Source organism: Peromyscus californicus, unplaced genomic scaffold (assembly GCF_007827085.1).
Source record: "Peromyscus californicus insignis strain IS unplaced genomic scaffold, ASM782708v3 Scaffold_6__1_contigs__length_162567912, whole genome shotgun sequence".
NCBI lineage: Eukaryota > Metazoa > Chordata > Mammalia > Rodentia > Cricetidae > Peromyscus > Peromyscus californicus.
The window spans coordinates 2,385,965-2,410,341 of NW_026294584.1; the positions used below are offsets into that span (position 1 = coordinate 2,385,965).

Below are 24,377 nucleotides of genomic sequence, written 5' to 3' on the forward strand. Positions count from 1 at the left end.
ACGGAATCTGGGTTATAACTATAGATGACACTGTAAAATAATCCTTGGCTTAAAAGTCCCTACTGGTTTTTATTTGTTTTGCAAGTTTGTACAGAATTGAGTTGAAAGTAGCTGCACAGTCCTGTTACTAGAAGTTGGAAGTGGTTAGAAAACATTTTATTACTCATTTCATCCATCAAGAATACCCTAAGTGTTTTTTCTCCTGAGCACTGAGTGTATGTGTAGTAAAATAGCTCTGACTACAGTTAACTCTTGTTCTTTGTTCCTTTGCTTCTGCCAATAGCCCTGTAAGATTTAGGTTCTACCAAAAGTACTCAGATGTGCAGTGGGCAATTGACAATTTCTACCTTGGCCCTGGATGCTTGGACAACTGCCGAGGCCACGGAGACTGCCTAAAGGAACAGTGTGTCTGTGACCCAGGGTACTCAGGGCCAAACTGCTACTTAACTCACACGCTGAAGGTACTGCTGGACCCTTCGCTTCCAGGCTGCCTTATGACCAGTTTTCATACATGAGACTAGTAATCTGTAGCAAGGGTGTGTGTCCGTTTGTCTGTCTCTGCCCTCCCCGCTCCGCTCACACCTCGCTTGTCTGCCTCACTACTTTGCCCTGTCTGGCCTAAACTGGCTGTGGACCAGGCTGACCTCAAACTCATAGAGATCTGCAAGTGCAAGAATTAAAGGCATGTGCAACTATGCCCAGCTTTTTTCTTTAAAAAATCAAAAACATTGGTTGGGGATTTAGCTCAGTGGTAGAGCGCTTGCCTAGCAAGCACAAGGCCCTGGGTTTGATCCCCAGCTCTTAAAAAAAAAAAACAAACAAAAAAACCCACTCAGTTTAAAGTCAGTATTTAACTTTTTTTAAAGATCCTACTTTAAGCAAATATAGATAGCCCCACAGACCAAATTTTCAAGCATGCTTAAACAGTGATCGAACTTTTTCCCAGAAAATTCTATGGTCTAATTTATTAACTACTGAAATATGGCTGCATATTAACAATAGGATTATCATTTTTTGACACATTTGCTGTTATATTCAGTATGTTCAATATGTAAAGTAAATGTAATTTCTGAACACGGTTGCCACATGTGTTTTATTTCTGTAAATAAATCCAGCATATACATCATTTAATAACAGAAAAGTGCCTCAGCTAAGACAGTACAATTGCCAGAGACAGTGACTCCCAACTGTAATCCTGGACTACACAGTGAGTTCCAGGCCAGCCTGAGTTATAGTAGGAGATCCTATCTCAAAAAAAAAGTACACATCATTGAACCCTAGTAAATATTGAAAATAAAATTTGAGGACATTGCTCATTTATGTCTAAAGAAAAACCTAAGACTTCATGTGAACATTCAAATTTCATTAGTATCTCTCAGATAAGAAATCATACTGAACTCCAGTTCAATCCTCTAATGAGAGCATGTGTGGCTAGCTGTGCATTTCTGGCTCATGTTCTTACATATGAACATTCATTTATAAAAATTGTGCTCATTTTCTCACCATTAGTGAAGTAAAGTGAGATGGGCTTGTGTTTGCATGCCTTTAATTATAAGGTTGATTGTTCTACGTTTGAGCAAATGAGACTTTATTGGAATCATTTATCTGCACAAAATAGAGCTCTCCTAAAGAACTGGAGAACTGTAGATAGAGATGCATATAGAGATTGTTTTTACTGCAATTGCAACTCCATGTCACCTAATCATACGATAAAATCATGCCATTTCCCTTCTCTAGGTAGTATAAAATTTCAGGGCTTGAAGGTCAGTAAATAAAAAATAGTATTTATGTGTTTGGTTTTAGGTATTCTGTTTCTAGGAAAGCTGGATTATTTTATTTCTTTGAACAGAAAAATATTGTCTCATGATTCCAGCCATTATTTAAGTTACTCTGATTTTGCATTTGTAACATTATATTGAAAAGATAATGACACATTGACCTTGAATCTACATTTTAATGTGTGTTACAATAAAAGTTTACATTTTATAGTAAAAGAAGTTTAATTATTTAATTTTAGCAGTTTAAATTGCCTTCAATATATGGTAGAAAGTAAAATTATGAACATAATTTACTGTCTTTCAAACATATCTTTGAAAAAAACACTGAAATCAGTTCTATTATTTTTAAGTCCAAGCAAGTTTATTAGGTAAAGTACCATCATTTCTACCTAAAGTTGTTATCTGTAACAACCCCCACTACACCTCCCCAGACTTTCCTGAAGGAGCGCTTTGACAGTGAAGAAATCAAACCTGACTTGTGGATGTCCTTAGAAGGTGGAAGCACTTGTACCGAATGTGGGGTTCTCGCCGAGGACACTGCACTCTATTTTGGGGGGTCCACTGTGAGACAAGCTATTACTCAAGACTTAGATCTCAGAGGTGCAAAGTAAGTCACGTTTTCTCATTTCTGTCCCAACTTCACAAACTGACACCAGAGTTACGAACATGTGTAGACGTCGTTATTCAGAACTTGAGTGGCATCTTTATTCCAACATTTTGATAGACAGTATGCTTTCACTTAGATTCCTACAGTACTGGGGACGCATCGGCAGCGAGAACAACATGACCTCTTGCCATCGGCCCATCTGCCGGAAGGAAGGCGTACTGCTGGATTACTCCAAGGATGGAGGTATGTTTCATGAGTGACAGCGTGCCTTGGACTGCATGTCCACACTCCATCTGACAACCCTCAGAAACATCTCTGCAGAGCTTTGCTGACAGAGATAATTATGAAGACTGGAAGACAGAGCAACATGTCTTGCTTGTGTTACATGTCCTGTCTATGGGACTGCTTCCAGGCGAAATCTACCCTCCCACAAGGGATTGAGAGAGATAGCACATTAAAAATAAAATGTTTAATAGAATTTGTATTTTTTATTTATCTTTGAAATTCTTGTATATGGTGTATCTTTATCATATCCACAAGCCATTTCTCCCCCTCCAGCTCCCTCCAGGGACGCTCTAACACACCTTTCTCCCAGGTAACCTCATGTCCTCTTTTAAAACAGAATTTTTTGTAAGATAATGAAAAGAAACAAATTTTGAATAATTTTCTGAGTAAAATATGATTTCAAAAGAATCCTAGGCCCAGCAAAGTGGTATACGCCTTTAATTCAGCACTTGGGAGGCAGAGGCAGGCAGATTTCTGTGAGTTTGAGGCCAGCCTGGTCTACATAGTGAGTTCTAGGACAGCCAGAACTACATAGTGAGACCCTGTCTCAAAAGGGTGAGACAGTTGATTGGCTTGATCTGTTTGGGAGGCATCCAGGCAGTGGGACCGGGTCCTGTGCTCATTGCATGAGTTGGCTGTTTGAAACCTGGGGCCTATGCAGGGTCGCTTGGCTCGGCCTGGGAGGAGGGGATTGGACCAGCCTGGACTGAGTCTACCAGGTTGATCTCAGTCCTCAGGGGAGGCTTTGCCCTGGAGGAGGTGGGAATGGGGGGTGGGCTGGGGGGAAGGTAAGGGGGGGGGCGGGAGGGGGGAGAACAAGGGAATCCGTGGCTGATATGTAGAACTGAATTGTATTGCAAAATAAAAAAATTTAAATTTAAAAAAAAAACCCCACCGGAAAAAAAATCTAAGATGTGAGGGGTCATCCCACCCCCACATTTCCCCAGGGTACTCTTGAGCAGGAGCAGCAGGAAATATTAGATAGACGTATAGAGGGGAGAAAAACAGAAATACAGGATATCCTCGAGAGGGACTAGATCCTAATCCATCGGGCCCTGTCTCTGCCAAAGGGCTTTTAAAGGAACGCCAAGGGGTGGAGCATAAGACCTCCCCCAGCACAGCCCAGTGCAGACCATCTCAGACACCTGTACTCAGGCCCGTGGTCCAATCATCCTCTTTATGCAGACCTGCTGGGTAAAGCCACTAGGAAACCTAAATGGGTTCTAACACTAAGACACAGCAAGAAATATAGCTGCATTATAGCTCATATATTCATCTGCCGAAATGATAACATAAATGCCATAGGGACAAGAAAACCTCACCAAAGAAAATATCCTAAATTCATGAAACTATGTTAATAAAATTCTGTTTTATTATTTTGAAGTAACTATCAGGCCGTTAATACCATAAGACAGTAGGGAAAAGTTGCTTAAGGGCTGGAGAGATGACTCTGTGCATAAGAGCACTGCTTGCCAGAGGGCCAAGATTTGATTCCCAGCACCCATATGGAGGCTCACAATCATCTGTAGCTCCAGTTTCAGGGACTCCAACAGTCTCTTCTGGCCTCAGTGGGAGGCATGCCAGCAGTGCACATTCATACGTATAAGCAAGCAAAACACTCACATACACAAAATCAAAATAAATAAATCTTTAAAAATAAATTAAGTAACAAGAACATTGCTATAAAAACAATTTGAACTGAAAAAGTTAAAAATAATTTCTTTCAAAAGAAGATATGTTTTAGCAGCCTGGTATCAACTGTCTCAGCCAAGTCACATGTTTCAAACATGTCCTATCCTACAGTCCTATCAAGCAATAAGGCCAACTTCTTATCAGTCCAAATAATTACAAATTATATAGAATTATAATAACTATATTTTTAAATCTAGAAGCTACTGTCTAGAAACATGATTTTTTTTGAGAAATAATGCCTCTTAAGAATCTAGAGCTGAGTTTTAAAGACAGATTATATCATTTTCTTCAATATGTTTACTTTGACCAACCATGTCTAAATACCTCACATCATGATCAGCTTTTGGTGAACCTGTCACTAGATGCAGTTTTCTCTGCCTGGATAAAGATTTCTTTGGGAAGCTGATAGAACTTGCAATATGCTGCTGGTTTGTGGGTTGTTTCCAGATGTTACTGTGCTGACAATTTTGTTTTTATAGGAATTACTTGGACTTTGCTTCATGAGATGGATTTCCAGAAATACATTTCTGTGAGACATGACTACATCCTCCTGCCTGAGGACGCCCTCACCAATACAACTCGACTCCGCTGGTGGCAGCCTTTTGTGATCAGCAATGGGATCGTGGTCTCCGGGGTGGAGCGTGCACAGTGGGCACTGGACAACATTCTGATTGGTGGAGCAGAAATCAATCCAAGTCAACTGGTAGACACGTTTGATGACGGTAAGAGGAATTCTCTGAACAGTGTCCTCTACATCAGCTATCTGTGCAGGTGTCAGACGGGTCATTCCATAGTGAGCACGTGCAGGATCTAGGACATGCTTCTCAACCTGTGTTTGCTGTTGTTGGGCCCTGCAGTTTATAAGTCTCCAAAGTTGGTCACTTGCTGAACTGTCAATTCAGAATTTAATGAATATTGCTAAATACAAAATGTTTTTATTATAATTTGTAATTGCAATACCCTGAATATTTTAGTCCTTTTAGTAATTTCTGTACCATAGAACACATACTGCAGATGCCTAGGAGGAAGTAGAATTTCTACCTAGAAAAACAATTACAAAGCGATCATTCCAGCAGTCTTTAGTAGTTTTGCCCTAAGCTTGGGCTCTCACCTGGGATTTATATATTAAGATAGTTAGATAAGATAAATAACTGCCCTCCATAGTAAACACAAAAGTAATTTAACACTGACCATCTTACTTGGAGAAAAATAACAGATAGCATTGTTTCCCACTAATTGAACAGAAGGCTCTTCCCATGAAGAAAACTGGAGTTTTTACCCTAACGCAGTAAGGACAGCGGGATTCTGTGGCAATCCATCCTTCCACCTCTACTGGCCAAACAAAAAGAAGGACAAGACCCACAATGCTCTCTCCTCCCGTGAGCTCATCATACAGCCAGGATACATGATGCAGTTTAAAGTAAGGGAAAGTTAAAGTGGCAACTTCTACGTGGGCTGTGGAAGAAGGGATTTGTTCTGACAACTAGAGACATGATTGATTTCATCCATTAAAAGATACTGTACTTGTGGTAACACTTTACAAAGGCCTTTCTTCAAGTATGGTTATTTGAGCATAGATAATATCTGTGGCGATGCTAAGACACAGCAAGAGATAGAGCTGCACTGTAGCACGTATATTCATCTGCCAAAGTGAAAAGCTTACATGGTCCCTGGAGCCCGTAACCCTCCCATGACACACCACTCCTCCTCCCTGTGACTTTTATTAAACCTTTGCTTCTCCAGTGATTCTTTTTCAGTTTATTTTCAATGTCCCTTTGTCTCCAGCTTCACAAACCTGTACATTAGCCCAGTTGCAGCCCCCAAGGCCTCAAAGAACTAGAGAATTTTTTAATCTTTTTTACTGCATAGGTTAGAAAGGAAGACATAGGCAAGCGATTAGCAGACACTCACGAGAATGCTAAAGCCATGGCAACTGCTCTCTCTCTCTCTCTGATGCCAAACACATTTTTTAAAGGTATGACAGAAATCCTTTTAGATATTAGATCATTTTAAAAACATCAGTATTATTCTAAATGTTGTTTTAAAGATGGACTAGTGACCTTATTAGTGAAAATTAAAGTATATCTGCTTTCTTCTTGGCTTTGTGTTAGACTCCCTTCAGAGATAAACCAGCTTTTCCAATGCTACCACACCCTGAGAAAATGTTCAGCTTTCGTGGCACGATCATATCTCAAGGTCCTATCTAATATCATTCCACACCAACTTCCAAGCCATGTCTTTTGAGAGTCAAAGTTTTCTGCTCCTGGTCCTGCCCTGGTCAACACTGTGTCCTCCTTGGATGGTTCTGTGAACTCAGAACTGAAGGATGCTGCAATTTTTTTCTTCAAAGAAATCAATTTATTTACAATAAAAGGGAGGATAGAGAGGTGGTTCAGCAGTTAAGAATGTTTGCTGCTCTTTTTGAAGACCTAAATTTAGCTCACAACCACTCTAACTCGAGCTTTGGGGGATCCGATGCCTCTGACCTCCACAGGTTCCTGCAATCACATGCATATACTTCCCGCCCCATCCCATTCGTACACATACAAATAAAATCATTTTTTAATAAAAGTCAATTTGTCCCCTGCAGTTTTGGTTTCCGTGGATTCTACCTACCTGGGGCAGCAGTCACCCCCACCCTCCTCCTCTTTCCTGCACTCGCTGAACTATTCAGCACTGTATCTTCACCCTCTGCAGCTGGGGAGAAGCTTTCTCCTTGTTCTGGTTTTATCGCCTTGATACCTACTTCTGTCCCCTCTGAGTTTTCTCCCTCCACCTCCAAGCATCAGCATTTCTCAGTGCATCTCAGATTCCTTCTCTCCATTGAGTTTGATCACTCAGAATTTCATACCATCTTCTGGCTTGGATCGTATCTTGAAAAACAAGTCTCAGATCTGGATATCTAACCTTGACTGGCTCACTAACAACTCTATTTTATATTAGCATTTTAAGTTTCATTTTTCATTTTCTTATCTGGGGTGTGTGTATGGGTCTACGTATGGACACATGCATGCCATCGTGCCTGTGTGGAGGTCAAGAGATAACTTGGAAGAGTCAGTTCTGTCCCCTCACTATGTGAACCGCAGGGATCAAACTCATGTCATCAGGCTTAACTACAGGCCCCTTTACCTCCTGAGCCATATCACCAGCCCACTAACTATTTTTAGCACTTCTGACTTGCACATGGACACTTCAGTTCAGTGTATGTCATGAGGAAGTCAGCGTCTTCCATCCCACACCAACTCCTCTTTCCGATTACCCCGTCTCTGCTGACAGCACCACCTTGCACCACCACTTGTCACATGTCGTCACTTCCTGTGCCCTCTAACTCTACTTCTCTGTGTTCTTCCCTCACCCCGTCAGATCTTTTCTGCACTGTTATGTCCATTCACATCCATCAAGTTCCCCTTTGACTCCCAGTCTCTCTCCATTCCTAACTTTGAAGTCAGAGTCAGATTAGCTTTATGTAGCGTAGCTCTTGGTCCATCCTTCCATTCCTCAAGTCTTCGGTGGCTCTCTGTTCTTAGCAAGTGAAGATCAAACACTTGTTTATCTGTATCACAGGGTGTGGAACTCAGCTCATCACTCCAGCATCATCCCCCAGGACTCCATCCCCTCTCCACTTGCGTCCAGTCTCCTGCACTCAGAGCTCTGGATTCGTGTCCACTCACACTTACCCCCTCCTAAACAGCTTTCCTCCACCTCTACCCTCAGATGCTCTCTGTCCTTCAGGGTCGGCTCACATGCACCTATTGGATGGATTGTTTTCCAGTTCATTTAATCAGCTGTGTTATATAAGTGTGTCTTAGATTCCCACTACTATTACTGGGCTACACTTCTTATTCTAACCTTGAATTTTAATTGTCTCATTTATGAGTATTATGCCTGAAATTTTTAGCACTAACTTCCCCTAATACTAGTGGTGAAAAAGGACTTGTTGATTAAATCAACAATTAGAACTTACATTTGAGTCACCAAACTTTATAAATCATTCATGCATTATTAATGGCTCAAACATTTAATTGCAGATAATACTGAAAAGGGGAAACAGCAATAAGAATGGCTATTAAAGTAATTAAATTTGTTGTTATCAGTTCCAAATAAAAGCTTATAGCAGCATCAAAGGAGTTAAGATGTCAGTGGGCATGTTTTGCATTAGATACTTTCAATTTCTTTCCATAAATTCTCCTTATAATATTTTTACTCAATTTAGCTTATCTAAATTTATGTAATAAGATATATTAGTTAAATTAGTAGAGATAATACCTTAAAATCCTTAATTCTCAGCTTCTTTGAAAGTTGCATGTTTTGACAGCTCTAAGAATGAATTCTTCATGCACTGGCAGGCTGCTTGTAAAACTTTCTCTGGATATTTGATTACCCATTAGAGTCCTGATGTTGAGAAATAGGATTTCTGATTAGTCACATTGGCTATCGTTTAGTCTAGCTTGTTTATTGATTGCTTCTGTTTGTTTTAGATTGTAGTGGGTTGTGAAGCCACTTCGTGTGGTGACCTTCATTCTGTAATGCTGGAATACACTCAGGATGCAAGGTTAGTGTAATTATTTTACATTTCTTCCAGACTTGAAAACAATTCAAACATGTGTCTAATGTTAAGGTAGCCACTTGAAAAGAAACAACTTTGTGTACTGAAAGTGGATTGAAAGCTTTCAGGAGATCGGGGCTCCTGTAACCCCAGGACTGGGTAGACTGAGGCAGCCTGGCACACCTAGGAAGGCCCTGTCAGCTCCTGGGAACATTCATATAAATTTCACTAGCATAAATTTACCTATAGGTCTTCAAATTTTTCTTTCAAACCAAAGGAGAAAGTCAGTTTTCACACTGGGCAGCTGCTGAGAAACATTACATTTAAAAATAGGTAAGACATTGAGTTGCTTCCTGTAGAACTATTTTGTTCATGTTGCTAATTTTCACCCAACTTTCAGAAAACATTTAATAAGCTGATGCTCTGAATATGCTCCTGCTGGAGTCCCGCCTCCTACAGCACGTTAGCAGTGGTGAATGGAGCCTGACATGGGCGTTTCCCTTGTTGCTGTCTGCTACCATCCCTTTGAAAACTTAATTACATTATGTTAAGTCAACCAGTTCTAAGTACATTTCTAGTGAGAAGTTATTTGAATTCATTCTTCTACATGCTGTCATTTTATTCTGTTGTCTGTGAATACATTAGTGTGGTTTTAAAGAGCTAACACACATCTAATGAGAAGTTATTCTTTTTGTTTTATATGCTATGAGAATTTCATACATATATACAAGGTATTTTTTATCATATCCACTCACTCTCCCCCTTCCAACTCCTTCCATAACACACCCCTACAGCCCTTTCCAAATTCATATTCTCTTTTTCTTTCTTTATAACCCACTCACTCCTATAAGAGCTGTTCATATGTGCATGAATATAGGGCCAACCCCTGGAGTATGGGTAACCTATAAGAGGTTTTGTTTTTTGTTTTGGTGTGATCTTTTCTTAATTTTCAAAAAATGTTTTTAATTGAAATAGAATTAGATGACTTTCCCTGATCCCTTTCCTCACTCCACCCCACCCCAACCCCCAGTTACTCTCCCTCAAACCCCTCCCATGAGGTATTTGGAGGGGATAGCTTTTATTTTTTATATAATGTATTTTTTTTATAAAATGTATTTTTAATTGGGATATAATGACATCATTTCTCCCTTTCCATTTCCTCTTTTCTATCCCTCACTCCCTCTAAAATTCATGGCCTCTTTTTCTTTAATTGTTATTAATACAGACATGTATAAATGCATAGATATAGAAATAAAACGTTCTGGGTTCATTTAATGTCACTTGTATGTATATAACTTCAGGGTTATTTTTAAATTATTTTCAGTGATTCAGTGGTCTATAATTAATATGAGTTTCAAAAGAGGAAATTCTAAATTAATAAATCTTTAAAGAGGGGTAACTAGGGAGATGGTTCAGCAGTTAAGAGCACTAGCTGTTCTCCCAAAGTTCCCAGCACTCAGTGGTTCAGAACTATCTATAATTTCAGTCCCAGGGGATCTGGGACTCTTTTAGCCTCTGCAGGAACTGCACACAGGTAGTACACATGCATGCATGCAGGCAAACATTCATATACATAAAATAGAAATAAATCTTTTTAAAACAAGGACGTTGACATGAAAATTATTTAATCCTATCCAAAGCATTGTCTGACATTAATATGTCTCACACACCCCTTCTGACTTGTCTGGTGCAACCCTTTTGATTGCTGCAGCTCTGACTCCTGGCAGCTTGTGCAGACCCAGTGCCTACCCTCCTCCTCCAACAGCATCGGCTGCTCCCCCTTCCAGTTCCACGAAGCCACCATTTATAATGCTGTCAACAGCTCCAGCTGGAAGAGGATCACCATCCAGCTGCCGGACCATGTCTCCTCCAGGTGTGTTGCCTGCAAAGGGAAGCCTGGTGGGACCGTCAGGCAGCCCCATGGTTCTCACTGTCCCTAATGCTACCACCCATTAAAACAGTTCCTCATGTTGTGACTCGAACCACAAAGTTATTTCCATTGCTACTTCATAACTGTAAATTCACTACTGTTATGAACTGTAGTGTAAATATCTCTGTTTTCCAGTGGTCTTAGGGGACCCTTGTAAAGGGTCGTTCAGCCTCCAAAGGTCCTGACCCACAGGTTGAGAACCACTGCTCCATGGTCATGCAGAAAGATGGGAACAGTTTGAGCTGTGGCCTGAGGACTCTAATTGCCATCCCGTGTCCCAAGAAAAGGAACATATTTATGAATTATTCATGGAGCTCATATTTTTTAACTACATATCATACATGTGCAACACTTACTCACACATCCTGAATGATAGATCCTACACAGAGAATAGAGTTGAGGCCAGTTCCACCCTAAGCTTTCCACCCTAAGCTGTGTTGCTCATGCAGACATGCATACCTCCTGGTTGCCAGGTTACAGAAAGCTGAGGATAACTAGGCCAGTGTGTGATTTTTCCTGGAGCGCATTCACTGAAAGATTTAGAAAATAATACATTATTATACGTGTGTGTGTGTGTGTGTGTGTGTGTGTGTGTGTGTGTGTGTACACATTATATATATGGAAATGCTCATAAATAGAAAGGACAACACTTGAGATTGACTGATTGATGCTGGCTTCCACACACATTGCATACAAGCACACACATGCATTTGTACCTTACATGCGTGTGCACATGCATATACCTAAGCAAAAGGAGAGAAAACTTTAGAGAAGATACAGCTTTCAGAGAGGCATGTGGGGATACACATGCCAATTCTGCATGATGAACAACTCTCTGCTTTTGGGGTACTTTGGGTAGAAATTTGAGCTCCTTCCTCAGATCCCCATTCCCACAGGCGGAGGTTGGGCAAGATAGGCAAAGTAACACCCTGATGCCTCTCTTTGTTCTTCTTTGGTCTCTCAGTGCCACACAGTTCCGCTGGATCCAGAAAGGGGAAGAAACTGAGAAGCAAAGCTGGGCCATCGACCACGTGTACATTGGAGAGGCGTGTCCCAAGCTCTGCAGTGGGCGTGGCTACTGTACCACCGGTGCGGTCTGCATCTGTGACGAAGGCTTCCAAGGTCTGAACCCCGCCTGGGCTGTCCCGAGGCAGGACACTGTGGGCTCCTTGTCTTACATACACAGGAATTACACTAGAAAATGGTTGGAAAACCAGGCTCAGAAGTGTGAGGCCTTTGACCACTGAGTTACTATCTTTGGAATGAATTCTCAAACAGTCTTGAGCTATGTTCCTGAAAGCATTCTTAAATTATTTTTTAGCTGGCCTACAAAATGCTGGCTCTTGTTATGATATTTATACATATGGTCCCCCCCTTTCTCCCCACAAATAGTTCCTCTTCTGCTCCCTGAAACTCAGTTTTCAAAGTAGACTGAGGAGTTGGGAGGATGATTCAGTCAGTAAAGCACTTGGTTTGCAAGCTCAAGGACCTGAGTTCAATCCCCCAGAACTCACATAATCAGTGGTAGAGCGCTTGCCTAGCAAGCACAAGGCCCTGGGTTCAATCCTCAGCTTCAAAAAAAAAAAAAAAAAAAAGGTAGCCATGGTGTTACAAACTTGTCATGTAAGCACTGTGGACAGAGACAGAAGGTTCTGTGGGGCTGAGTCTAGAAGCTAACTCAAAGGAGGTGGATGACATTCCTGATGATGACATCTAAGGTTGTCCCCTGGCCACTACATACACACATACACGTGCATGACACTTATGCACCTGCATATACACTTATACTCAAAGATGCCTCACATACATGTGTAGCTTAAGTTTTCCTGCCTGGCCCATGGTCAGGGCAAATCTCTCTCACCTGTTAGTCCCACAGCCGCTCAGACCTGACCAAGTAAACACAGAGACTTATATTGGTTACAAACTGTATGGCCGTGGCAGGCCTCTTGTTAACTGTTCTTATATCTTAAATTAATCCATTTTTATAAATCTATACCTTGCCACATGGCTCGTGGCTTACCGGCATCTTCACATGCTGTTTCTCATCGTGATGGCTGGCAGTGTGTCTCTCTGACTCAGCCTTCCACTTCCCAGCTTTATTCTCCTCCTTGTCCCGCCTACACTTCCTGCCTGGTCACTGGCCAATCAGCGATTTATTTATTGAGTAATCAGCAACACATTTGCCATACAGACCATCCCACAGCATACATGCATGAAATAAAAGACTAAAATCAACTTGATAAATTCTGTACATAATGATTTAAAATTGTAAGTAAATGAGTCAGAATAAATTCACTCAGGACATCTTGTGGTGCCTTATATTCCCTGTCTTTCCCATTAGCTTCCTGTCCCAGCCACACTCAACACTCGGTTTCCAGCCTTGTTTGCTGTCTCTCTTTAAATACATCATCAGTGTCAATTAAACTCCACCTCCCAGGATCCATCTACCATCCTTCCACAATTGTATCTGATGACCTGAATGTTCAGGTCACTGTGCCCCTAGAAGGAAAAACACTTCACACAACCAAATTAATTCCTACTGCTTGGGCTTCTAGAGGCTGAATGTATTTGGACTAGAGTATCTGGTCAGATGCGCACGTGGTAGGAAAATGCCTGCCAGTCCTGCTTTACCTTCATCCAAACGTTTCCGCAGGTTCCAACCTATGTCATTGCATATTTATTATATATATCCTCATAGCTTAATAATTGCCATTTAGCAGAGCTGAGAAATCTTTGAACTTTACACTGTCTTGATTTTATTGTTTGCATAGACTATCCTCATTCTATAGAGTCACTTAGAATTTATGATAGTCCTGTAAGTTACCTGTGGTCAAAATGACCATTCCCATTCGATAAATAAGAAAACTGAGACTCAGGAAGGGTAAGAGACTTGTAAAAAAAACCACAGAGCTGGTAAAGACGACCGGGTCCTGAATTTTTCTTTCCAATCAACCTCGCCAGTTCTCACAGCTGATTTATCTAAAGAAGATCAGAATTATTCAACTTCCACAAGAATATGATGTTAGAATATAAATATATATTTGAATTCTACAGTGAGATCCATTTAAATTTCTTGGTTGATGCTATTTCTTCGCCTCCAGATGAAATGAATATGATTAATGTAGGCACCCGCACAACTCTGACGTTGAAAATTACTTGCCCACCTCTTTTCTCCCCTCCCAGTAGTATCACTGCTACTGAGACCAGCTGAATCTGTCTGGGTATTAGCTGAAGAATTTTAACTTTGGGCAAATTAATGAATCAAATGTCTCAAGAGAAGGCCCAGCTGCCTGGAATTTTCCCTCTTCCCTGACCCAACATAAGTAGAGCCTTTTGATTTTGAACTATTGTGGGCATTTAGAACATGTGTACAATTCAAATCAAGGAGAAATGTAAACATGCACACATTCACTCATTTAATGTCTTATACACCAGTATCTCACCTTAGTGGCCCCTGAGAGACATTTCCAGTTTACTTATTATTCATTTATTTATTCCAGCATCATTGCTGAATACTGTGCGAGGTGCTGGCATTCAATACAGAATTGAGACATAAACTCTGGACTCATCAAGGAGAAAGTGGGATGAGAACAAGAACACAGCGTATCTAGTTTCTACAAAATTGTGATGGGACAAAAAGAAATTAGATTGGCCTCCTATGCAAGGGTGAAAGCTCCCTGCTAAGACCCAACACTGGTAAACACACAGACCTGGCCAGATGCTGTAGTGTGTAAACAATAGATTAAGTACATTCACGTGCACATATTTTAATAAGCATTGACTCAAAAATAATGGGGCTTTTCTCAACATAAGCCAATAGTTACCAAAATACACAGTCAACATAAGTCAATAGTTACCTAAATACATGAGCAGTGGTTGCTCCTGGGAGTCTGAGTCAGCCTAGTACTTCACTGATCTTGCAGTAAGAGTGGCTCAAACCTGAAGCTTGGATATTGTCTTACTCTTGGAGAGTTATGTTTATTCTAGCTGATGCCAATCCCTGTGATCATTCCTCCTTTTCCCCAGGGGATGATTGCTCTGTTTTCAGTCACGAGCTTCCGAGTTACATTAAAGATAATTTTGAATCAGCAAGAGTCACCGAAGCCAACTGGGAAACAATTCAGGGTGGTGTCATCGGAAGTGGCTGTGGGCAGCTGGCACCCTATGCCCACGGAGACTCACTCTACTTTAATGGTTGTCAGATAAGACAAGCTGCTACCAAGCCACTGGATCTCACTCGAGCAAGGTGAGCAAACCCTTGTGCCATATTCAAGACACAGAAACTGATCATAACCCCAAATCTGATCATGAACACCATGCAAAATTTTCCACTAAGCAAGGAAGCCTTAATATCAAAGAACCATTGTGTGTTTGAACAACTCAGAACTATCATGGTGTAAATTTGTCATAGGATGTCTTTGCTATTTCTCCCCACACAATACTAGCTAAGTGGTGATACTATAGTAGAAATAGCTAAACATGATGGAGAGAATGGACAGGGAAAATCTACATAGATAACTTAATGTTAGCCACAGCAAAGTATGCAAATATAATATGAAAGTGTGTATATATACAAATATATACCTATGTTTGGCATCTATAATAAATTCAGTAAATAGAAATAAAGGATGATAAGATTTTCAGTCATTCACATGTATAGGAACTGGATATTCATTAACAGAATAGAGTGAGCAGAAGCTTCATAAATGTATTATAGAAGTGATGTAGGGAGACCCTGGAGATTCTTCACCATTTCCCCTTATCAGCTATTTTGCCAAAGCCAGAATATGGGTAAAGATTCCAAAGTTTTAAAGAGCCACAGTGCACTGGACTAGAGTTCCTGCTGAACAGTGGCAAGTGTCCAGGAGCCACACTGGTAACCTTGTGGGGATGTGTTTCTGTGTTTAAAACCCATGTCTTCAGGGCTGAGAAGTTGGCTCCGTGGGTAAAGGCTGCCGTACAAGCATGAGAACCTGAGTTTTGACCCTCAGAACTGATACAAAGCCAAGTGTAGGAGTGCAACTATAATCCTAGAACTGAAGAGGCAGAGCTAAAGGATGCTTGCTAGATAGCCCAGCTAACTGAATCAGTAAGCCTCGGGTTCAGTGAGAGACCCTGTCTCAAAACCGTAAGGAGGGAAAGCTCTTGAAACAGCTGACATTGACCCCTGACCTCCACACACATGTGCATATCTACCCCCCCCCAAACAGGTGCGTACAACAAACACCACACAGGCATATGCACACATGCACACACAGAGAGCTGTGTCTTCTAAGGATAAGGATGTCTGGGGAAAGACATCTAACAGAGAATAGATGTGAGCCTGAGCCTGCACGTTCTGCTTCAGCTTTCCTTCATCTGATCCGGAAAACCTTTCCTAAAATATACATGATGATTTATCCTTATCCAGATGCTATTCAGCTTGGAGCAATTTGTAAAAAGCTTACAGCACACATATTGTGATTGTGTTTCATGTCCTCAGCTGCTTGGCCCATGTTACAGAAGGTATGGGGGTGGGGAGGTATCCAGCAGCGTGAAAAAGGGGACACATCTTTCAAAGTCAGAACTGTTTATTCGTATCTGTTTTTATTGTACAGTCACCCCTTAGTAAACATGGGAGATTGGTTCCAGAATCCCCCATGGATGTTCAAGTCCCTCTTTGATGTAGTACTTGCACTTACTACGCTAATGCTCCTGTGTAATTCAGATCATCTCTACATGATTTACAGTGTCCAATACAACATGTAAACGATGCAGGTGGATGGTACACTATCTTGCTTGAGGAGTGATAGAGGAGGTGAAGGCTGTGCACATTCAGAACAGTTTTTTCCAGAATATTTTGTGTATGTAATTGGTTGAATCTTCAGATGTGGAACCCATAGATACCCAACTGTATTATGAACTCTGGAATTAAGGACTTCAGGAAAAACAAAGATTGAGAACTTCTTCCTCCTTTAATGTTTCCAACTTTCATCTAAAGTTGATTTCCCTGTATTTTCAGCAAAATTATGTTTGTCTTACAAATTGGGAGCACGTCCCAGACGGACAGCTGCAACAGTGACCTCAGCGGCCCCCATGCCGTGGACAGGGCTGTGCTGCTGCAGTACAGCATCAACAACGGCATCACCTGGCATGTCATTGCTCAGCACCAGCCAAAGGACTTCACGCAAGCTCAGCGGGTGTCTTACAATGTCCCTCTGTAAGTGGCCTGGAGGGAAATGCATAATCTCCCACCCATTCCTGTGAATCGCTGAGTTCGACATGGGAGTTGGCTGGCTACTGGGTCAATGCCATGAACCCAGGCAGTGGCAGAGCTAAGACATCCCAGACCACCAACATGGCGTTACTATTTTCCAGTAGGTCCAGAGGCAGATAACTAATCAAGATAGGAAGGCAAGAGGGTATGAGTGGAGAACTAAATGCAAAGACGCTGTGCATATTCCCTTCCTTTAAACAGTATTTCTTATCCTTTGGAAAACAGCAACCTTGAGCTGGAGTGACCGTTTAGAAGTCTGGAGAACATGCTGCCATATCACCTTTGCCTAGCTTTGTTCACCCAGCTTCTAACAGAGCCTGTCACAGAAAGCATTTCATGTTTGTGGATAAACATGTTGCTTTTCCAGATAGTGTTAGAACAAAGGGAAGGAGGGAGAAAGCTGGAACACTATAACTAGCCTTTAAGTTGCCGATAAAATTCCATACTGCTTAGAAGAGTACTAGGCGCTAAGCAAATCTGGATTCTATTTTGCAACATGCTCTTGACTTAGGTTAGCCCACTGAAGCGTCTGAAATCTGTAGATCACCTACCAGAAGAAAGGTCTGTTTCTTAAACATTCAACCTCTGTGCCCTTCTGTCTATGAACCAGGGAGGCACGGATGAAAGGAGTTTTACTGCGCTGGTGGCAACCACGCCACAATGGAACAGGTCATGATCAATGGGCTTTGGACCATGTGGAAGTCGTCCTGTGAGTATCTGCTATTTAGCATCCTGTGTCCATTTCAGGCTTGAAGTTCCTTTGACCTGGCATGCTCCTTGATTCAGTAAGAAGTAGACCTGATGAGAAAGTCCCCAAAGGGCCACTTGTGGCTAACACTCTTCAGCAACTGCAGGATAGTTCAAGTCGACAGTGAAGTCAAACAAAGCCCTGAATGTAGTTTAATGGGCTTTAGAAAGCTTTGATACCTAAAATGTTTATTTAAGGATTGGCAGGATTGGTCAAATTCAATAAAACAGAAGTCTCTGGGTAAATGGGAAATGATGTCTTATGCTTGATCTGGGTTGCCTTACAAAATAGAACAACTTCCTAAAAGAATGATCTGTGCTGGTCTATATACAGAATGTTCATGGTGGATGAGCCCATAATGAAGACCTATATCAGCCCCAGAGGCATTCTACATTTGAGGAATTTATTGTAACTAGAACAGAGAGTCTATGGTCTCACATTCCTTCTGACAATCCCATCACCCAAGAGTTAACGGTGCCCTCCCCCTTGTCTGTCCCATGTAGAGGCGCTGTCACACTCTCCTCTGGCTGGGTTGACTGTTCCCTTGCAAAGAGATGACTTGCTTTTTCTCTAATAATCTAGTTCCTGTAAAACTGGGATGCTTATGTCTCGACGAGTTCGAACTGGTGGCTCCAAGTTGTTGGCAAGGAGAGGCGAATCTTCTCGGTAGATAGGTTCAAATGTTCATTCTGTTTACCAGATCCAAAATGAAATCAGTCATGTGGCTGATTTCGGTCATTTTGAAAGCAAATTTCAATCATTAATTGGTAGGAAAACTACCGGATTTGTTTTCTTTCAATCATAGCCATGAGCTGAATTCTCCAGTCTTGAGCTAGCCCTTGTCTTAGCTGTCACTGAGGCACCTGCTTGCATGGCATCCATATCAACCCCAATTCCAAGAGCAACCCGGTCCCCACACACGCTCCCACTGTGCGCGCTGCTGCTTTTGGACCACTTGCTGGGCTCTGCCTCCTCAAGACAAAAAATCTAAGTTTACAGTAACAGTCAGACCCTTGAGTCTAAATATGAGGCTGGTGTTTTGTTTCGCTATTGATTTCCTCCAACTACATTATTCCAGGAGAGTAGAAAAACTTGGGCTCTTAAAAGCTGTAAATAATCACATATATGTGTGTACACAGGAAGGAGAAAGAGAAATGTTCAATAGACCAGAATCCAATCCTAGAGCCATGATGCCCTGAACTCTCTCCCTTTGATGGATGCTCAGAATCCCTGGGGAAGCGGGCCTTCCTCTGAAGGAGTTGCCTCATCTGCACTAAAAACTGAGCATCTCTCTTTAAAGTGCTTTGGTGCATCTCGTGAATTGAGTCAACAATCATATCTCTTTCAAGCCTTCTGCCAAGACAACCTGTATAGACAGGGCCTCTGGCGCCTGACAAAAAATCAGCTCCCCTGGAAACTTCAAAACTTTCCCATTCTCAACAGAAAGCAGAATGCTAATTCTGTCCTTGATAGGTGCACCAATTCTCAGAATACCATACATTTGACTAGATACTTTCCACTCCCGCCCATTCAAGCCCCTGTTGTCATCTAGAATGTACTATCTCGGTGTGGTGTAACCCCTTCACAACTGGAAAACAAAACTCAGTTCCCTGTTACCTGCTGCCTCAGAGGCTCTCAGATTTCCATCAGGAAGCCTTTCTGCCTGTCCCCAAGAGAACCTTCTGGAATACCTGGTGTTGGTGTTAATTTTTGTAAGCAACCACCAGCATCATGATACTGACATAAGACTGAAATTCTTGTTACATTCTGGAACTGTAATCTCTATTATAAGACTTCATTTTCATTCAGTCCCAGAGTTTTAAGATTTTAAAGACTTATCACTTGCCAGGATCTGCCTGCTCTGACCCTGCATCATTGCCTCAGAGCGTCAGGACGCTAAGCCCTTGAACAATGAGAACACCAGCACGAGTGTGGGGTGTGGCATAGCTTGTTTCACTCTGAGTCTTTCAGTGACTCATCGGGAAATTATAACTTTACACTTATACCACTTAATAAAAGTACATAAAATTTTAGAAACAAATGATGTATCTTTAGTGACATCTCAAAATTTGTTAAAATTATAGAAGTACTGTATTTCCCTTACATATATATGTTTTTAGAAAAAATATATACTTCACAGAACTCAATTCAAAAAATGAATCTTAATAGACATATTCCTAAAGAATTCTGTTTTAGAACTATATATTTTATATTTTTTCTCTGTTCCTAAGATAAGATTTTATGCCACTATAACATTTCAAAGTATTTCCTTTTTGTAAGAATCACAAAAGTTTTAAGACAGTCACTAATATGTACTTGGTAGCTTCGCAATACAATTTATTCATTTGATGAGTATATGATAGAAAGTTCCAGATAACTCAGAAAAATAAACTATAACAACCCTGTTGTCCTTCAACTCTGCAAGATATATAGAATCTAGCTGAGGCTCATGTTATTCATAAACACTACAAATTTTATTATGGAAAATATGTATATTTAAGAAGAAGTGTAGAATGTGTCTGTAAAGCATACTAATGAAACATATTTTCTTAGTTGGTTACACTTCCCCAGCAGAACCTTTAGCTGTATGAGCTAATGATGTTTATTACCTCTCCCCCATGGAGAAGGAAGAGTAATCTGGGGCACACACATGGAGGGACAACCTAGTTGAACATGCAGACAGAGGTGTTAATATGTTTTTGCAACATACATTTCAGTTAAATAACTTTTAGAATGTATTTTCTTTTCCACATGATTATGCTTTAATCTAGCTTTAATGTCATAGTTTTGCTGGTGTATATATGTACCAAGGACACATGCTAAAAACCTCTAGAAAGAAAAGCTGTGGCCATGCATGGTATCTTACATTGAGTAATGTCCATACTGTCCATATTAACCAAGGACATGTGAGTTTGATGAGAACAAATTCAACACCTTTGAAAAATGTTTCAAGGTGGCACTTCCTAAATGAATATGACACATAATATATTCTTAACTTAATGGTTTAATTGTAAAGGACTATATGTGGAAAGATTTGAGCATCATAAACACCTGACCAGCCTCAGACTACAAAGATAGAAACCTCCCTTTTAGCATTCACCAAGCAAAGTCCCTGTGCTTGTTTGAGGATGTAATCCAGTGTAATCCAGTGCCAGTGAGACCTGCACATGGAAGCCTTTGTGATGGTTAGCTCCTGCTAATCTGTCTGCATTGAACTGGCAGATCATTTTTTTCCAGCCTCACTAGTTTACAGAAAGATCTCATTCCATAAAGTCTAAATGATATAGCATAACACAATCATCGCCAATCAGGTGAAACTCACTTGCTAGCATAGGATATTTGTTTCTCAGTAAATGTTTATGAAGACACTTGGGCAGATCCCTCACAAGATCCATGCTAGTAGGGTGCTTCTTAGGGTAAAAGAGAGTTAGTTGTCTCAACCCCTTTTGTTGGGCACTCACACTTCTATCCTAAGAATCTCCCTCACCCAACTATGCATTCCATTCACACATCACATTTCCTGTGTGTGTGTCTCAGTCACAACCTGTCATGTGTATAATGAACTGGGCTGATTTCTGCATGTGTACCTTGAAAGCAAATCACCAAATAAAAAGTTAGCCTTTGTGAATTGAGCAAATTCATGTTGCCACATTTATTGAAAATTGAAAACTAATATGTTGCTAACTTTGGCTCTAAACACATTTATCAGATTTTAATATAAGTTCCATCATGACCATCCCCTCTTGCTATTCATCATCAAGATACTGTCACATTTTTGGCACAAATGATTTATGAAGATGAGCATATTACATTTGTTGCAAATCATATTTTCCTTTATTAAATTTGACTGTGTTATCTAATATAGAAGACGTCTCCATTAAAGCCCATTCCTTAATCTCCTCGGGTGTTAACAGTACCTAAAATGTAAATAATTGAAAACTCAGATAAAATTTACAGTAGATATTAAATGATTAATTTTTATACTTTATATGTAACATTTATGCCAAATGTAGTGTTATAGCTACATGTACCTTGACATATGGTTATGAGCAAATATTGCATGTTGCATTACATTAAAAAGTTAAGCATATCTCTATATTGGGTATAGAAGGATAAGAAATAACGTGTTGAATTTTTATTTTCAAAAGAGATGAAAAATCCTATATTGCGCCTAAACCTGATCAGACTTTTATGACTAATCACAGTGCTGCATGCGTTGAGAGGCATTTTTTAATTTGTATTATATTTCATTATTTGCTGTCACTGGTTTTCTGCTAGAGTAAGGTAAGTCATCCTCACTACTCCTGGAGAATGTTTATTGTTTATTCTTCCAGTTTTACCAAAGCTAGCTGAGAATTTCTGTAGAAGAGTCTTTACAAGTGAAAATTTTCTAGAAATGCAGTTATAGACAATATTGGAATACATTGACTGGAACATACACATAAATTCAGCCAAATTAAGAGAAGTCTGGGATCTATGCAATATTGGAGATAGCAGCATAGGCTGGGGTGTGGTGATCAGCATTCTCTCATTGGGCAATCATGCCTGGCTCTGTATTAGACATCCTTGAAGTGCTCACAGTTAATAAACTCTGTATGAGAAGTGGAATTAGGAATGTACGCAAAAGACCTCTAGTCTGTAGTTAATGTCTTTCAAAAGACCCGTTGGGCCGGGGATTTGCATGAAGGTGCCTTGACTTACCAATTTTAAGTTAATAGTTGACAGAGTGGGGTAGCTTTACTCTTAACACTTGTGAGTTCTGGGTCATGCCCATTGATAAGAAGTCCTCTAATTCACAAAAGTCGAGACTCGAGAGTAAAATGGTTTGTTAAGATTTTTCATTTAATCCTGATGTCTCTTGAGGTGTGTGGTCAAATCATCCTCATTTCCATTTAACGGAAGAGAAATGTGCAACTCTCATTTGCAACTCCACTTGTTGGTATGGATCTTTCTGAAAGTACATGACCGTGAAATCGGGTGCACAACTTCCCCTGTGCCCAGTGGTTAGTTTGAATGGCAGCATCCATCCTAAACTCCCTCAAATTTCTCTGAAATATATAACTATAGTCACTGGATTCTTATTTCTGCCTTCATATAAATTGTCATTTTTGTACATATGCTGAAAATAATGATTTACTGATCAATGAAATACCTAAATTTCTACAAGCTCAAATTCTTCTAATCTTCCTGTTTTGCCACATCCTTTACAATTCATGTTTCAAAATCAGATTGAATTGTTTTCATAATAATAAATGAGCTAATATTATAACTGTAAAAAAAGTAATGGTTCAAAAGAGTGTAGAATCACAAATTCCTTAAAGATCTTACAATACCAATATTTTCTGTACAGAATCAGGTATGCATTTTCTAATTCTATATGCTATCTAGGTCTTCAAAATCCCTGAAACAATGGAAATTTCAGTCAGCGTTATAGGAAACTGCTGCTCAGAGAAAACTCTCTCTTCTTTCAATGGCTTGACTTGAAGAATTATTTAAAGGCCCTAGTTCTATCTATAACCAAAGCAGATTATCATGTCCAATGCTAGATTGTACCTCAAAACAGCTTAAATTGAGCTTACAATTAGAAACTCCTTTCTCCTGTGGTTGCAATGGAAAAATGAATCTTGAGCTCAGTTGCACCTGCTATGACATTATCTCATATACAACTACATGTATCAAAAGCAAAAGTAAGTTGCCCACAAAGTAGACCAATACAAAATTTTAAATGTATTTAAAACTCATATGATTAAAACTGCTTTAATACACAGTCTTGTAAGTTGGACATTTTAGAAGACAGAGAAGTTGCTTAATATTCACTTAGGGTTATTAAATGGGCCTAGAATCAAATGACATTCTGTTATTATCATTCCCTGTGGTACATGAACAGGCTTATGAACTGTAAAAGTCCACCTCATTAGACTTCAGTGCAAATGACTCATAACCAAATTACTAGTTAGCTACCAGCACACTTTGAAAGTGTGGCTGCTTAAATACAATTATATAAATGCCAGACATCTGAAGCAGACACACTTTAATGTACATATGAAGGATCATGGTAATCCACAGATACATAATACAAACTGACTCAAAACTCCTATGCCCAGTGAATTAGAATATCCCCTAAATTAGTAAACCTCTTTAAAAACCTACCACCTGCTAATATTTTTCTTACACATAGAGATGGAAGTTTTAAAGCAGTTCTATAATAAAATAACTTCATATAGAATTTTCTTTGACACTATTAGCAGCTTCAGTTAAAGTTAAGTATGTCTTTATTCTCATATATACAGGTCACAGCCACATCAATCTAATTACAATGAGATAACTAAGTATCTTGCTTGTTTGGGTTTTTCTGTAAAATATTTAACCATTTTAAATTTTCTTTGAATACTTTTGTGTTTGAACATGTTTTGACAGAATAATTTCATTGCTTTAACTCTGCAATTATTCCTTATAGTTAATGATTTACAGCAGGAATCCAATCAGTAAGTCACCAAAGGTTCAGTAGCATGCCTTGACACCCACGGGTCAAGCA

General features: G+C 40.1%; 1 protein-coding gene across 5 annotated transcripts in view; it reads left to right on the top strand.

Annotated features, from left to right (window-relative positions):
• Reln (reelin) overlaps window positions 1–24,377 on the top strand; it is a 460,226-nt gene that overhangs the window by 432,652 nt on the left and 3,197 nt on the right. Inside the window, exons 53-65 of one of the 5 annotated variants that reach the window (XM_052719248.1) lie at window positions 284–461; window positions 2,210–2,385; window positions 2,522–2,628; window positions 4,842–5,084; window positions 5,607–5,782; window positions 8,841–8,914; window positions 10,620–10,781; window positions 11,803–11,960; window positions 14,865–15,084; window positions 16,840–17,037; window positions 17,705–17,803; window positions 18,425–18,508; window positions 21,991–22,126. In XM_052719248.1, the coding sequence (XP_052575208.1) occupies window positions 284–461; window positions 2,210–2,385; window positions 2,522–2,628; window positions 4,842–5,084; window positions 5,607–5,782; window positions 8,841–8,914; window positions 10,620–10,781; window positions 11,803–11,960; window positions 14,865–15,084; window positions 16,840–17,037; window positions 17,705–17,803; window positions 18,425–18,508; window positions 21,991–22,120 (2,005 nt within the window). In that variant the 3' untranslated portion in view covers window positions 22,121–22,126. The remainder of the gene's footprint in view (window positions 1–283; window positions 462–2,209; window positions 2,386–2,521; window positions 2,629–4,841; window positions 5,085–5,606; window positions 5,783–8,840; window positions 8,915–10,619; window positions 10,782–11,802; window positions 11,961–14,864; window positions 15,085–16,839; window positions 17,038–17,704; window positions 17,804–18,424; window positions 18,509–21,990; window positions 22,127–24,377) is intronic. The other 4 variants (XM_052719249.1, XM_052719250.1, XM_052719251.1 and 1 more) reach the window with 4 other exon arrangements.